Source organism: Vicia villosa, linkage group LG7 (assembly GCF_029867415.1).
Source record: "Vicia villosa cultivar HV-30 ecotype Madison, WI linkage group LG7, Vvil1.0, whole genome shotgun sequence".
In the NCBI taxonomy this organism is placed as follows: domain Eukaryota; kingdom Viridiplantae; phylum Streptophyta; class Magnoliopsida; order Fabales; family Fabaceae; genus Vicia; species Vicia villosa.
The window spans coordinates 98636874-98652522 of NC_081186.1; the positions used below are offsets into that span (position 1 = coordinate 98636874).

Sequence of the window (15649 nt, forward strand, 5' to 3'; positions counted from 1 at the left end):
TTACAATTACTTTCCCATAAAATGTATCCATTTCCTTTTCCCCGAGAATATTATCGGAAGTGATCTTAAGTGTTTTGTTCAATTTTTTTCTTCCTTTATTCATGCTTCACCAATCTCACATATCCAAGTACCATCTTAAACTCAAACTTTTATCTTCACCATTTTTTATTTTCTGAACATGATGAGTGATAATACGGTTGACCTAGTGTGCGATTCTGAAGTCGAAACTTCGTCTTCCTCTATAATAAGAACATCCCCTGATTATTATATCTCTCCTATTAATCGCAATCACCTAGAATCAACAATATTAAGAGATTATGGTCATCACAATGTTTTTCTCTTTCTCGGTGGTGATAACGACTAAAAAATTCTATTTACTTTAATGAACATTGAATACCCCTGTAAAATGAAATAGACATAAGAATGAGACAAGTTTTGTGATTCCAATAAATTCTAATCAAGAGACAATTGGTTCAAACTTGATGTTAATTCAAAAGAAAAAAAAAAACAATTATCATGTATATAGAATTTATTCATGAATATTTATGATGTTACTTTTGATTATTTATTTACTTGCAATTCTTTTTCATTTTAAAATTAAATTAATGAATAATCAATTTTAATTTAATTATTTAAAAATTAATTGCGCGTAACAACGTGCAAGATCATGCGGTTATTAGAATAAAGAAATTTCAAAATAAATTCAATAACTTTAATATTTAGCGATATGAAATGAATCATTCAACATCATGAAATATATATATATATATATATATATATATATATATATATATATATATATATATATATATATATATATATCATTTTCTTTATCACCATAAAATATCCTTTTGTAAAAAAGATTTAGTTTTTTGAAAAATTATCTCAAATTATTAAATTCTTTTAGAAAATAAAAGAAACAATTTAATAACTACTAAACATTACCAAATTTACCATAAAGAAAGTTAAACATTATCAAATGTTATTTTCTATCCCAAAATATTTTAAGAAAAACATTGTAATTTAGTAACATTTTTTTCTCTTAAAATATGTATAACGTATTTTCTTACCAAAGAAAAGGAGTTTTATTTAATCCAAAACACATTGATGATATCATAAGAGCAACACGATTATGCTACTGCTCTTATCTTCACCATCATCCTCTTCCTCACTCATGCAATCTCTTCCATGTAACTCTCTCTCTATCTTTCTCTCACACTCTTTATTATTCTGTCTGTCTTTCAATATATACAAAAATCTAGAAACTTTGATATCTTTGTTGTGAATTTTATTGCTTTTGTCTTTGTTTTATATTTCAAAGTTTCAATTTTTGTTGATGGGTCTTTGAGATTTGGATGTGATTCTATATTTGAATTTTGATGTTGAATTTCCAACACCCCTTTTCCCAAAACAAAATTATAGTTGATTTTATGATGTTGTTACTTGTTAGAGTCTTCAAATTCTGCTGGTTGAAAGTAAAATTCAAGATATATAAGCTAGGTCTTTGAATTACTTGAAGCTTGCATTGTAGCTCTAATGTTAATGGTTTGAAAATGTTCCAACAAATTAGAGATTTGAAGTTTCTGCAAGACACTTTTAACTCAGAATTATAAGCATTTTGAGTATGATTCATGTTCGCTGATAAATGGCGAACGATAGCGTCTATCTCTAGGGTTTTGCCCTTTTGTTTGTTAGGATACCACTAGGAAAGTTGGGGGTAGGCGAGACGAAGTTCCCTGCACTACAATTTAGGGATAAACTTGTAAACTGCGTCATACTATTTGAACAAAGTTTTGTACTCTATAACCCTTATTCATTGTATGATACTCCCTCTGATCCTATCATCCCATTTATAAAAGAAAGTTTACTGCATTGAATAATCTATGTATCCGATTCATTATATAGACCAGATACATTAATTATTCAATAAATTTAAATAGAACCAGAGGTAGTAGTAAACTACAAGAGTAGGCACAAATGGTTGAACTTCGTGTTCAACTATTGTGTTTTGGTGTGTTTATTTATCTGCTTACTTTAGAACTGAGTTTGCTATTCTAACAAAATATTTCGTTTTTTGGCAGTGAAATTCCTTTGTGCTGTACAAGGACAAGGAGAATCAAATCATGGATGCACTAATAAAAACCAAAAGGATTACATGTAAGAGTAGCATTCTTTTCTTGAATGGACTATCATTTCATTTTGAAGTATCCTCCTGAGCTGCATATTTGTTTGAATGGATAGAGTGCAGGATGGTTCCATATTACAGTCTGAGAAAGTATTAAGAAGGAAACTTATGCTTTCTGCTTTGGTCACAGCTGTTGTTTTTCCAACTTTATCTTCTGATGCCAAGACGAAAAATATGAATCCATATAATGAAAAACGTGTTTTACAACAAAATAGGAATATACAAAAACAGAACAATGCACCAGATGACTTCCCAAATTTCATTAGAGAAGGTAATGATGATCAATGTTTTTTCATACATGGTTATGTCACAGTTGAGCTTTTCATTTGAAATTTAGTGTTGAAAGGTTAGGGGCCTAATGCAGATATGGTGTTCTGGTTTATTCATACAATTTTCAGGTTTTGAAGTTAAAGTGATAGCACCAGATGACTATATAAAACGTGGTTCGGGGCTAATATACCGGGATTTTGAAGTTGGTACAGGTGATTGTCCAAAGGATGGTCAGCAGGTTTTTCTTTTATTTTCTTTCCAATCGACTATTTCTTTCTTCGCAATTTTATTTTAATTGGTTGGGAGAATAAGTTCGCACAAATATTAGGTAGTGTGAGCACCAGAATGAGAACTAAAATTTAGAGCAAGGTGTTAGATTGCTACATTTATGTTCTTAAAATTCGGGTTGGTTCTTACTTAACCCTAACAAAACTAGTATATAAGAAGAACTGTCTCCACGTATACAAACTTATATTTAGGTTTGGTAGCGGTGACCTGATTGTAGGTATGAATTTTCAATAGACTTCGGTACCATCTTAGAGTTTGGGTTGAGTTCCCTTACAAATCCGTCCTATAAGGTGAGAACTGAGAACTGTCTTGACTCAAACATATTCAGACCTTATCTCATCCAATGTAGAACTCTTAAAGAAAGTCCGGAAAGGCTTTTCCTCTTGGTTGCTTTGGCATCTATTTTTTTCATAGAAACTCCTTGTCAATGTATAGAAGTTTCGTGTTTGCACGTCTTGTAATCTGATTAATTGGAAGTGGTCAATATTATAGCTTTGAAGCGCTCTCAAAAATATCATTTTTAGCACATCACGAATGCATGCAACTTTTAGCCTCTATTTATACACACTATCCTTTAAAACTTGACTTTAGCATACAATTCATGCCTTGCAGGTCACATTTCATTATGTTGGCTATAACGAATCCGGCCGCCGTATTGACAGCACTTATTTACAAGGTTCTCCTGCCAAAATCCGCATGGGTAACAAGGCACTGGTTCCAGGTAAAAAAAGTAGATTTAGTATTATCGTTCCCTTGTGCAGATTGTACGACAAAAAGCATGCATCATTTGCGTGCTTTTATCTTATTCCACATTTTCTAATGTAGGATTTGAGGAAGGAATTAGTGACATGAAAGCTGGTGGAAAGAGAAGAATCATTATTCCCCCTGATCTCGGACCCCCGGTACATCCCTTATTTTCTTTCATCTCCATTCCCGAATGTACCTTTTACTCTTTCCATGTTTGATAATACGTAAGTGCGGTGAGCTTCGTAAAGAAACATGAATACATTTTCATAAGAAAACATCTATCATGATTCATGAGTAGCTGGTGATGGGGATTGATGTTTTGTATTGTGCAGGTAGGGCCTTCAACATTTTTCAGCTCAAAACAATTTGAAGTATTTGATGTTGAATTATTAAGCATACAAAACTGTGAGAGAAGAACAATAGGATTTTATTCTGATGTTGTATGCAATTGAGATAAATCTCTCATGTGATGTATACATTACAGACACCACAAATATTAGTTAGGAAGTAAATTATGATATTGCTTTGTAGCTATTGTCAAGTATTCTTTATTGTTTTGGATATGTATTATGAAATTTTCAGTTGAATCCTCTTATCTTCATTCCATTAGATGGTTCACCAACAATAAGTTTTGGTATTTCTTTTTGATAATTCCAGATTCCTATTATTCCTTACTAAGTTAATATTATTATTAAAATTTTTTTGGAGCCGATTATTGCTGGTGATTTTAGTATCATCAATGTATTTTGGTAATAATGTGATTTACTGTAGGCCGATACAATTATGCGTTAAGCTTGAAACGAGTTAGGGTAGTGCGGAGTGCACGCTCGTAGAGCCAAACGTGCAATTGAATACGAATAATAGAAACGGGGTTCCAAGGGGCGGAGCCCCTGGCGGGGTGCGGGGCAGCGCCCTGCCGGGGTCCAAGGGGCAGCGCCCCTGGCTGGGGTCCCGCTGCCAAGTCAGCGGGCGGGGTGCGGGGCAGCGCTCCGAGCAAAATTTTCGTTTGAATAGTTGCACCATTTCCCAACGGACATAACAATTCGTTTGAATAGTTGCACCCGTTTCCAACAGACATAACTGTTTTTCCGAAAAGGTGTGTCTGTTCGTTTCTATTATTGATCTCCTATATAAGGAGTCTTTTGGTCTCGACTTGGTACACGAAATCACATACTTCCTCTCTACATTCTGATCTGCTCTCTATTGTCAGAAACAGATTGTTCTTCAAGAATTATCCCCGCAAAGATTTCGTGAACCCGACAAGAATAGGGTCGAAATACTTTGTTCGGAAAGTGAACAAACACGATTCTTGAAGATATCCATGATTATCATACTATTTTCTAACAATTATTATTAAAATTATAATCAACAAATCATATCAATTAATATTTAGATTTAATTTCATTTTTATTCTTATTTTAACTTACAATTCATTTCTTTTATTTTAAGGATCCGAAGGGTAGTCTTTAAATATTCTATATAAAGAAAATATTCCTTAAATAAATTATTTATTTCAATTACCAATATATTGAATACAAGTAATAATTTCAATAAAATAAACTTTGTTATTTTTTAAAGGGTTAATAGTAGTTTATCCATGTAATATGAGCGTGTTTTGGTTTACCCCCACCGTTGTCAAATGCAGGTTTTACATTACAGGGGTGAATTACTATTAACCCTTTCTTAAAAAAAATCAGCTATTTTCATTTTTAAAATAATAAATACAAGTATTATTTACCTTTTTAAACTCTTAACCAATATCTCTAGAACACTCGTTATCATTTCCCTTATTTTAAACTCACTTTTTTACACTTTTACACTCAAAATTGTTTATTTCTTTTTTAGAAAAATTTGATATCGGTCTTATAACCAATAAATTCAAATAAATCAATCTCATATTTCATTAGATTTGTTAAAATTATAGCAAAACTCTATAAACTAATCAAACCAACTAATTCAAATAAATCAATTCCATATTTCATTAGATTTGTTAAAGTTATAGCAAAACTCTCTATCAACTAATCAAACACAAAAATTGTAAACATAACTTATAAGCATTTAGTGTGCATTTATTTAACAATCAGTCACATTTAACAAAAATTTCTGATTTCGAGTACAAATATGCAGAAAAGTGTATAAATAAATATTTTTTATATTTATTTTGATCCTCAAAATCTCATAATTTTTGCTGATTTAGTAAGTTTTTTTGTTTTCGTTTTTTTCAAAGAGTTAATATTAAATCTTAATATTTTTCTTGTAATATTAAATTTCAAATATCAAATATTTATTATTTGTTTGACAAAGACACAATAATCACTCTCACCGTAACAAAAAAAACAAATATTATATTTAACACTTTCACACACATTAAAAAAAAATAAAAAAATACGTGGAATCCAAAGAGACACATTCCACATATCAAATGTAAATCTAAATTACTAAAATACCCCCAAAACAAATTTCTCTAAATAAATGTTACAGTAGATGCTAAAATCTTGGGGTTTCTTGTTCCTTCTTCGCCAAGTTTCCGTTAGAACTCTCTCTTCTCACTCTCAGATCCTTATTTCTATATATCTTTCTGTTTCAATTCTCTTTTTATTTACAAAACTTTCATTTTTTCTATACTCTTTCTTCAATTTTTTTCATCAATTCAACGTGTTTCTTCAACAAGACCTATATCAACAACAAAGCCTAAATTTCGAACCGTTTCAGTGTCAGTAGTTTTAATTAATTCTTTCTTTTTTTAGATTTCTTGATTTTAATTTGTAGAAATCTGTTTATCGCTATAGTTTTGATAAACGTATTGATAATGTTGTTTTTGAATGATTTCTTAGCAGTGAAGGTTTTGCGTAATTTGCGAAAATGAGCTGGGATTTGGAGATAAATGGCGTGTTCAAGAATATGAATGCGCCTATTCTTGAACCTTCGGAAACTGGCGCGATCGAAGAACCGATACCAATTGATCGGCGCAATCCGAATGAGGATGAGTATGTTGATATCATGACGTGTGATAACTCCGGCAAACCTTTGATAGTGCCGGATCAATTTGATGGTGGCGCCGAGAGTTCTGGCTCCTTTGGTGATACAGATTTAGAGAATGCTGCTCATGATTCCTTTGGTGATCCAGAAGTCGAATCGCGAATGTATGCTGATATGGCGTCGTCATCGATGTGTGATGATTGGGATGAAGATGAACCACTCCGACAAAGGTACATTTCACTCTGAGGAATGATCTGTGTCATAGAGATTCGACAAAGTTTTATTGTTTGATTTTGAATTAAATAGTTTATATGTTTATGATTTTTTTTTCTGTTGATTTAACCATTTAGAAGTAAAAGGAAGACAACAGCTCATTGGAGAAAGTTCATTAGTCCTGTTATGTCGCGCTGCAAGTGGACTGAATTGAAACTGAGAAAACTTCAGTCTCAAGCGCGGAAATATGAAAAAGAGCTTGCGGAACTCGATCATGAAAAGCAATTTGATTATGCACATTTAAGATTAGATGGCTGTGAAATCAAATCAGTACCTATTTCGACTCGGATGCATAGGAATAAAGTTATGACGAGGAAAAAACGAGAAAGAGTTGAAAAGAATTGCGATTTTGCATCATATATGTCAAACCATCCTTTATTCGCATACAATGGTTTGCCATTTCTTGTATTTAATTCTTGTTTTTTTCTGTTCTGGTTTTGTTTATAATGTTCTAACTCGCGCTTTTGTCATTTTCCAGAGAAAGCTAACCGTAATGTCGATGATGATCGTTTGGAAGATTGTCATGAAGCTGCCATAGGTTAGTAGCAGTATATATATGATGCTGTTTCATGTTTTGAGTCATTTGTTTAAGTGAGAGTTCGTGATTTCTTATTCGACGTTTTGTTTGAATGATATCAGGTGGTGATTGTGGAAATATGTTAAAGTTCGAGTTGGAAGATGTATGGTCTTGTGTAGGTAATTATGATAATGATAAGTCCTGGAATGATATGATTCAAAAGATGATAGCTATGGAGTCTCAACTTCAAAGTTTGAAATCTAGACATGAAAAGGTGATTAGTGAAAATTCAGAAAGGTTTTGTTCTGTAAATCAACCATCTGATGGATTTAATCATACTAATATCAAGCCCGATGCTTTCGCTGGTAACAAGATTACATTTTCCATTTAGTTTAACTCATTTCTAATCTCAACTTCACACCGAGTTTCTAATTGGAGATTTATTTTATGCTAGGAACTGCATCATCAGGCGATGGCAAGATTGTTCCCCCTATCGAAGACACTGATAGGCCTGAACCGCTTGGTCTATTGGACTATGTAAGCTTTGTGTTTCTGATAGTTTTGAGTTGATTGATGCAATGATTCGGTTAAAGTTTGAACTAATAATGTTGGCCTGTTCTTATATGCAGATCGATGAAGATCTTACAATGTATCATGAGTTAGCCAAGATAAATCAACTTGAATTAGAAATTATTGGAAATGAAATGATAAATCAACTTGAATCGATTAAAGAGAATACTGTGCACAATGTCAATGTGCATTCGACTTTGAAATCATGTTCTACATTGAAATCGAATATCCCAAGGAACAAAAGGAAGCGCGAGAATATATCGGGTAGAAAGAAGAGGTCAAGGATGTCTCGTTAAAGTGAATCTGATTCGAGCATTGTTCCGCAAACATGTTGGAAATGGAAACGGCTTCTGAGGAGTTCTGCAAATGTTTGTCTATCAAGTTTTTTCGTCTCTTTAAAATGTAGAATTCGCACAAAAGTGTTGGTTATGAAGTGTTATGACTATGCAGAAGTACTATTTATATTGATTTGTTCGATTTAATAGTCGTTTTATTTGCTGTATTGGAAGTAATCTGGATTAGTATTTTTCTATATAAAGTTTGAGTAAAGTAACTTTTTGGTCACATTAGTCTAAGGTGACAAGAATGACACGAAACATTCTTGACGCGGGTTTGATTGAATGAAACCGTATAAACAACATGCTTAATATTGCACAATTACAACCAATTCATGATTAGTAATTCGATTACATAAGGATTGAAAGTTAAGTAGGATTCAGTTTCTTGAATGTCATTCTTTTGGTAACTTTTACCGCAATGAGAGCCAAAATGGTAGCGGTTGGGACAAAGACAACATCAGGTATGGATTTCATGAGACTTAGCTGAGGCAAAGATTGTCCTGATCTTTTGGCTACCATAGCTGCTGGAGGTGCAACTACTCCAGTGATCATCATAGAATTGTCTACTTTGCTGATATTTACATTCTTAATCACGAATTCGGTGAAAATTGTTTTCTTTTGTTCTTCCTCTGATTTATTCCATAGTTTAAAAAATTCCTGTTTTTTTTTTCTAACATGTTAGTTAAGGGAAGGTGCAACAATATTTTAAAAATGAAATAGTTAATTAATTGACCTCAATTTCCTTGTTTGATGGTGCATCATAATGCTTACCAGGCAAGGCCATGTTGACAATGCTATGAAGAAAAGAAAAAAAACTAGTCAGAAAAGTGTTTTACATTTAAATGATTATAATTTCCATTGAAATGAGATGGTTACCTGAAGATATCAAGAGTAGCAGTGTGGAAGGCATCAAAGTTTTTGATATCTTTCTCAATAAATTGATCATAGAGTGCTCCTGATACAAGACTTAAAGTTTGGGAGGCTATTCCCTCACCTAAGATATCACAAATTATTTGCAAATCAAAACCATTAATAATATCTGTATCACATAGATAAAGACACCGAATACGATATTGACACAGACATTCCAACACTAATAATAATATAAAAAAAATCATGTTGGCGTCTAACAATAACATGTTGAATAATAGACAGACAAACTAAAACAAAACTTAGAACTTGAAGGTAGAAAATCAAAGAACATGGTACCTGTTCCTCCCATGTAACTCATGACCATCCCCATAATGTTTTTGTGAATGATTTGATTACAAAAGCTAGCAAGTATGACAAGAGAAATGCATATATTTGTAGACAAAAAGTGGGCCTAGGAAGTGAGTATATCTGTTTCTTTGGTGAAAGTAAAGTATTCTTGTTCATGATTTAAGTAATATATATAAGTTTTCTTATCTTTTTCATATGTTAGATTCTTGGCTTGGAAAGAAAATGTGGCTTCAAGATTCATATTTTAGAGAGAAACAAAAAGAACTGGAAAATTTGAAAAACATTAATGCACCAGCCGGGAATCGAACCCGGGTCTGTACCGTGGCAGGGTACTATTCTACCACTAGACCACTGGTGCTTTGATGATTAATTTTTTTATTTATTTTGTTTGCCAAAATTGGCTTTAGATTACTCTCAAAAGATAAGTCTGTTTTTCTCAAGTAATGGAAAAATATCATTAAAATTAATTTATTAAATTTGAAAAATACTTATAAAAACTAAAATGGCTAATTTCACCTCTCTAAGGCCATTTTGTACAAAATCCACTTGATTGTTGAAAAATAATGATAATATTTATTTGTTTCTTGCCTGACTTCAAAAGAGAAATATTAAAACCCTGTTCAATATATTTGATTGTTTCACATAATAGGAGTATTACAATATTATGAATTTCTTGAAACTTTTCTTAGTTGCTTTAGCTCCAGTTTTAAACACTTTGTTCATTGCTGTTATTGGGGCTGTTCTTGCACTTGATAACGTTGGCATACTAAAAAAGAATACTAAAAAGCACCTCAATATTGTAAGTTTAATTAGTTTGTATTTTTTTTTTAAAATCTCCAATTTTTCATATGATTCTCATCTTTAATTATTTCTCACATATCTACTTTTTTATATATTGTTTTCTTTCTAATTTTTGCTAGTAATTCATTTTTTCTATTGATGAACTTAAGACATAATATTCTTTATTAATAATTTCCAACACTTATTTTTGTTGTACAGATTGTATATTTTGTCTTCACTCCAGCTCTTCTTTATAGCAGCCTTGCTAAAACTATAACTTTGAGGAGCTTGGTAATGCTGTAAGTTTGTGCTTATTATTTAATGTAATTTCTGTTTTATATATATTGTTGGGTTTAATTGTGAGTGGTTTAGTTTCATATCGAGTATGAACCGTAAAATATTAGATTTATAAGAGAGGTAGTCCGTAGAACTAATGAATTAAGTGTGTGATTAGTTGTTTCTCCTGACTTTTCCAAACTCCATAACAAGTGGTTTTAAAGTCTTGGTTCGTCTTCAAGGAGGATCGGAGTTGAATTTTATTATAGGATATGAGAACTCATACTTATGAAAAAAATTGTTGGGTTCAATTAGAAGCTAAGTATTTAAGTTTCACATCGTCTATGAGTGGGTGGAGTTTTGAGTTTATACGAGAGATGGTCGATATAACTATTCTTAAGATTTTGAAAAGACATGTAATGCTCCCCAACATGTGGTTCTAAATCATTGGTCTCGTTGCAATTTATTTGATTTTCCACATCAAAATAGAAGAGTGATGTTGTCAAAGTGATGTTTTGGAAACTTGCGGGCTAAAAAAGACTTAAGTGTGTCAGTTGTGACTCCACCTCACTTTCTTGATAATCTCTATGGAAAAAATTTATAGTATTTGATAACAAGTTTCGGTGTGAAGTTTGGATTAGAGAAAGTTGATTAAAGAATAATTTTTGTCTTTTGAAAAATTCAAGTGAAGGGTGTGTTGATCCAATCAAGGTTACACAAAGTGTTAGTACGCGACCATTTATTGTCTTCAATGCAAGTTGTTATGTGAGATTATGTGGGTGGTTGAAGAACTTCCTTTCAACATATAAATTGCATCATAAGTTTTCGACCTAATTTTCGACAAGCGGAAATAATTGAAGTGGTTTAACTTCAAGTGAAGTATACTCTTCTGATTGAGTATGATAATTTTTTTGAACTATGATTGTCAGTGAACATAATGCGGAAAATATTAGAATGGTATAACTTCAAGTAATTATACTCTTTATGATGAACAATGATGATTCTTTTGACTACGATTGTCGGTGAAGACAACATGAAAAAAAATTAGTGGTGTAACTTCAAATTATTATACTGTTTATGGTGGAGTATGATATTTTTTGAACCGTGTTGGCAAGTAATGACAATGGAGACAAATGTATTATTTTCAATTCAGGTTGAGATTGTTGGTGTTGGTTGAAACAATACATGTTGAAGAAGTTACACATTGTCTGGTATTGTAAAGAAAGAAGAAAGTCAAAGCTGTATATATGAAATATAGTTTTTTGTCTCAAATTGATTTAGGATGAAGTACTTTAAATTTGTATTTGACTTTTTTATTTGACTTTATTATACTCTTATATTAGAGTGTTGTGAGATGTAGTTAGATATTTGCTTTAGATATTTTTAATGTATTAAGGTCGTGGGATGGTTGATGGTAGTCCATGTGTTGTAACAATTTTCATACAATATTATATTTTATTGTCATTTAACAACAACTATAGTTTTTTCTCTAACTCTGGAATTTCTAAGTTACATCTTTGTATGGTGATTATGTTCTTTTATTTTCTCTATGGAGATTTTCCTAACAATGGTGGAGATGATGAGCCTCCTTATGGTCTTGGAGAATTGTTGTCAAATTGGATTCCCTAGACTCCCTATTAAATAGTATCAGAGTCCTAGTTTAGCTTGGTCGGTAGCGGGAGATGGATCCCTTGTTAAATCATGTTATAGGATGTGTGAGAGTCACACTTATAAGAGAAATTATTGGGTTAAAATGTGAAAAAAGTTGGATTTATAAGTGAGGCGACATATATACCTAATGTCCTAATATTTTAGATGGATATGTGGTGTATTTCTGTCATATGGCCCAATATTAGTCTTATTTTTGCTCCCGCCATTCCTAGACTCTCCAACACATTTTTTTTATGTTCTTTCTCATTATTGATAGAAAAGTGAATGAATCTTTCTTCAATATGAGAGTAATATTGTACAAAAGTACAAGTACTAAACAATATACAATTTACTATGAGTTAGCTACAATTACATTTTTTTTGCAGGAGTAATATTTGTCATATAATTTATAGTTGAGAGTATATCATCAATATTGACTAACCAAGCCATAAAAATAAGATTTTGAGGATTGATCAACTAAATTTAATTTAAAAGATACAGTTTTAAAATTTAGAAGAGATGCTTAATTCACACACATGTAAGAGGTGCTTATTTGTTTACTGAATTATGTAGGTGGTTCATGCCATTAAATATTCTTCTAAGATATATTATTGGGACAGCTCTTGCATGGATTCTTGCTAAAATAACTAGAGTTCCTCGTCATCTTCATGGCCTTGTAATGGGGTGTTGTGCTGCAGGCAGGTTTATGTACACATTCATATTGTTTTCTTTTAATGATCTCTTGTAACATGTACAAATATTTATTTTTAGAAAAAGATATCAACCACTTTTAAAATTTATCAAAATTGAAAATAGAATTAAAATACGATTCACTTTTGAATTAGGTCTATATGAGACATCTCCCACGTTCATATGAAATATGTATTTGGGAATCGTTTAACAATCGATGTATGCAGGAAATCTTGGATCGTTGCCTCTGATCATAGTTCCAGCTATTTGTAAAGGAAGAAGTCACCCTTTTGGAGATGTGGATGCTTGTTATCGGAAAGGATTAGCATTTACTTCCCTAACAATGGCAGTATGTCACACTAACTCATATTATTTAAAATTTAAATATATATATATATATATATATATATATATATATATATATATATATATATATATATATATATATATATATATATATAATACAATTTATATTTATAAAGTATTTAAAATAATAAAAAAATATATTTTTAATGTTTCTTGTTTTGCAGGTAGGACACATTTATGCTTGGTCTATTGTGTACAACATTCTTCGCATATATTCACCTAAGATCAATATTGTCAAATTTAATGATTCCAACATAAATAAAGAAGGTAAAAATCTAGAAAATATTGCAAAATGCTCCATAAGAACATTGACACCGATCGAGGAAAAATCAATATCTAATGGATACATCGACCAACCTGAGATAGAATGCAAAGTGATCGATGGAGAAGAAAAGGTTGGTACATTTTCTTATATATTCTTAAAATGATAATTTAATTGAATGCACGTGAAATTCGTTCATATACTAATATTTAATTGAATTATTTAATAGATATGATATTTAATACTTTCAATGGATTCATAGGTACAAGAAAACTTGAAGAATATGAAGCCCCTAACAATATTATTAAGCGACAAGATCAATTTAAAAGAACTATTTGCACCTGCATTGTGGGGAGCGGTATATGTCCATAATTCTTTTATCTTTTTTAGTATTTTTCTAATCATTCTCATCAATCAATTAGTTTACTCATAAACTTAAGAGAGATAATATTATCTATCTTGATTTGAGAATATTAATGCAGATATTTGGAGTAATAGTTGGTATAGTTCCTCAATTTCGAAAAGTACTAGTTGGTGCAAGTGCTCCTCTATGTTTTGTTCAAACCTCTGCAATTATGTTGGGGTGAGAATCCTCTACTATTTATAAATATGATCCATAGTAGAAATTACTACTAAAATGATAGAATAATTACCCCAATTATATTTAAAATGTATAAAAAAAAGTCTTTTAAAAAATTGTTTCTTTTACTATTTTCTTGGTTTTCAGGGATGCGTGCATTCCATCGATGATCTTGTTAGTTGGTGCAAATCTTTTAAAGGGTAACTAATTAATTGCCAATATTATGATTTTTCAACCTTGTCTTTCATTTCTCTCTATACTGGTAGAATACATGTGCTATTGCACGGGTCTGATTTGAATTTTACATTACATGTAACTAATTATAGATATAGATATGCGTTGTATTTAACTAGTTTAATGAAATAATATATTTCAGGTTTAAAGGGATTAGGAAAGAAGATTCCACTTGTCGTTGGTATTATTATAGTCATATATGTTGTATTACCAACAATAGGTATATGCATTGTGAAAGGTGCAATTCATTTCAACTTGATAAGCTCTGATCCATTATATCAATTTGTCTTACTACTTCACTACGCCGTTCCTCCTGCAGTATCCGTGAGTAAGTTGTTTTTTCAGAATCAACTTTATAAAATTAAAATAATTAATATCATTTGTATTTGCCACTACATAACCAAATACACTCTTAATAATATTATCAATTTGTCATATTAAATTTTTATTTTGACATTGAATGTTGGAAAGATACTTAACTTTATCAATGTGTTAGGTACAATGACTCAATTGCTTGGAGTTGGTCAAAGGGAATGCTCACTTATTATGTTTGCAACTTATTCATTAGCTCCAATTTTGCTTACACTTTGGTGCACAATCTTCATGTGGCTTGTGTTGTAAACTATATAAGATCTAAACTAACACTAAAGTAGAAGTTTTATAATGAATTTATCAACATAGAAGTGTGGGATGTTAATTTGAAATATTAAGGATTGTTTATCTTAAGATCAATAATATAGACTATCAACTATAATTAAATGACTATTTTTTTTCCTTCTTTTTTTACAATAACTATAGGATATGTCTAGTATTATCCTTGTACTTAAATGCAAAATTCATAAAAAATATTTTCATTGTTCGAGGTCACTCATAAAATAACAAATTCAACTTATTGATTTGAACATTACACCTTTCTCCTTTCCTTCATCTTACATGTGTACAATTTGAATTTTAAGTAGATCAAATTTGTTAGAGTTTTCGCCATGACATTACTCCGTAACTTTGGCCACCCGTTAGCTATCGTTGCTTCTTCATTAACCAAGAAAACAATATCCCTCTCAAGGCATAAGATAATAACAACTCGTGCTTTAAGATCCAATTCTTCTCAATCCTAGTTCATATCGACGTGTTTTTATTTTTTCCGACTTTGTGATATAAACAGATCTTTCATATGCATTCTCTAATAGAAAAAAAAAATCAAATTTTCATTAAACATTTTAATTTTATATTTGTCGATCTTAACGGTTGCACTAAAAAAGCCATTCAATTTTGTAACAAAACATAAAGTTTGACCACTCTAAATTTTAATGATGCCTCTGAATCTCTGATGATACCAACTCGGACAATTCTCACAGACAACTAAAAGATCATGGTGAAACGCAGTATCGCAAGAGTTTATAGAATATACAATAATATTATAAAC

At 31.1% G+C, this 15649-nt stretch overlaps 4 protein-coding genes and 1 non-coding gene across 6 annotated transcripts; 3 read left to right on the forward strand and 2 right to left on the reverse strand.

Annotated features, from left to right (window-relative positions):
- Positions 1–1065: 1065 nt before the first annotated feature.
- On the forward strand, positions 1066–4077 carry LOC131617968 (peptidyl-prolyl cis-trans isomerase FKBP20-2, chloroplastic). Its single transcript, XM_058889239.1, has 7 exons — positions 1066–1190; positions 2082–2157; positions 2242–2456; positions 2584–2693; positions 3356–3464; positions 3569–3645; positions 3823–4077. The coding sequence occupies exons 1-7, from the start codon at positions 1133–1135 to the stop codon at positions 3940–3942; spliced, it is 765 nt and encodes a 254-aa protein (XP_058745222.1). The 5' UTR covers positions 1066–1132; the 3' UTR covers positions 3943–4077.
- A 1901-nt stretch (positions 4078–5978) lies between these two features.
- LOC131616085 (uncharacterized) lies at positions 5979–8313 on the forward strand. 2 transcript variants are annotated; one of them, XM_058887319.1, is made up of 7 exons: positions 5979–6203; positions 6325–6699; positions 6820–7133; positions 7221–7280; positions 7382–7624; positions 7714–7796; positions 7889–8313. In XM_058887319.1, exons 2-7 carry the CDS (start codon positions 6353–6355, stop codon positions 8123–8125), a joined length of 1284 nt encoding a protein of 427 aa, XP_058743302.1. In that variant the 5' UTR covers positions 5979–6203; positions 6325–6352; the 3' UTR covers positions 8126–8313. The 2 variants fall into 2 exon arrangements, with proteins under 2 accessions (XP_058743302.1, XP_058743301.1); XM_058887318.1 differs by having other exon boundaries at positions 6328–6699.
- Positions 8314–8394: 81 nt separating this feature from the next.
- On the reverse strand, positions 8395–9718 carry LOC131616088 (uncharacterized). The gene is made up of 4 exons (XM_058887321.1): positions 9377–9718; positions 9044–9161; positions 8901–8961; positions 8395–8824 (listed from the first exon to the last, which is right to left on the reverse strand). Exons 1-4 carry the CDS (start codon positions 9408–9410, stop codon positions 8534–8536), a joined length of 504 nt encoding a protein of 167 aa, XP_058743304.1. The 5' UTR covers positions 9411–9718; the 3' UTR covers positions 8395–8533.
- TRNAG-GCC (transfer RNA glycine (anticodon GCC)) lies at positions 9676–9746 on the reverse strand. The gene has a single exon. It is a non-coding gene; the product is annotated as a tRNA-Gly (tRNA).
- Positions 9747–9970: 224 nt separating this feature from the next.
- On the forward strand, positions 9971–15008 carry LOC131616086 (protein PIN-LIKES 3-like). The gene is made up of 10 exons (XM_058887320.1): positions 9971–10187; positions 10388–10467; positions 12668–12792; positions 13012–13133; positions 13315–13545; positions 13675–13770; positions 13895–13995; positions 14140–14192; positions 14369–14554; positions 14723–15008. Exons 1-10 carry the CDS (start codon positions 10053–10055, stop codon positions 14845–14847), a joined length of 1254 nt encoding a protein of 417 aa, XP_058743303.1. The 5' UTR covers positions 9971–10052; the 3' UTR covers positions 14848–15008.
- Positions 15009–15649: the final 641 nt, after the last annotated feature.

Coding starts and splice junctions, on each gene's coding strand:
- LOC131617968 (XM_058889239.1), top strand. CDS start 1,133: ATGCTACTGCTCTTATCTTCACCATCATCCTCTTCCTCACTCATGCAA. Junction 2,158..2,241: donor AAAAACCAAAAGGATTACAT/GTAAGAGTAGCA, acceptor TTGAATGGATAG/AGTGCAGGATGGTTCCATAT. Junction 2,457..2,583: donor CCCAAATTTCATTAGAGAAG/GTAATGATGATC, acceptor TACAATTTTCAG/GTTTTGAAGTTAAAGTGATA.
- LOC131616085 (XM_058887319.1), top strand. CDS start 6,353: ATGAGCTGGGATTTGGAGATAAATGGCGTGTTCAAGAATATGAATGCG. Junction 6,700..6,819: donor GATGAACCACTCCGACAAAG/GTACATTTCACT, acceptor TTAACCATTTAG/AAGTAAAAGGAAGACAACAG. Junction 7,625..7,713: donor CAAGCCCGATGCTTTCGCTG/GTAACAAGATTA, acceptor ATTTTATGCTAG/GAACTGCATCATCAGGCGAT.
- LOC131616088 (XM_058887321.1), bottom strand. CDS start 9,410: ATGGGGATGGTCATGAGTTACATGGGAGGAACAG. Junction 9,162..9,376: donor GAGTTACATGGGAGGAACAG/GTACCATGTTCT, acceptor GTGATATCTTAG/GTGAGGGAATAGCCTCCCAA. Junction 8,825..8,900: donor CATCAAACAAGGAAATTGAG/GTCAATTAATTA, acceptor AAAAAAAAACAG/GAATTTTTTAAACTATGGAA.
- LOC131616086 (XM_058887320.1), top strand. CDS start 10,053: ATGAATTTCTTGAAACTTTTCTTAGTTGCTTTAGCTCCAGTTTTAAAC. Junction 10,468..12,667: donor TTGAGGAGCTTGGTAATGCT/GTAAGTTTGTGC, acceptor TGAATTATGTAG/GTGGTTCATGCCATTAAATA. Junction 13,134..13,314: donor TTACTTCCCTAACAATGGCA/GTATGTCACACT, acceptor CTTGTTTTGCAG/GTAGGACACATTTATGCTTG.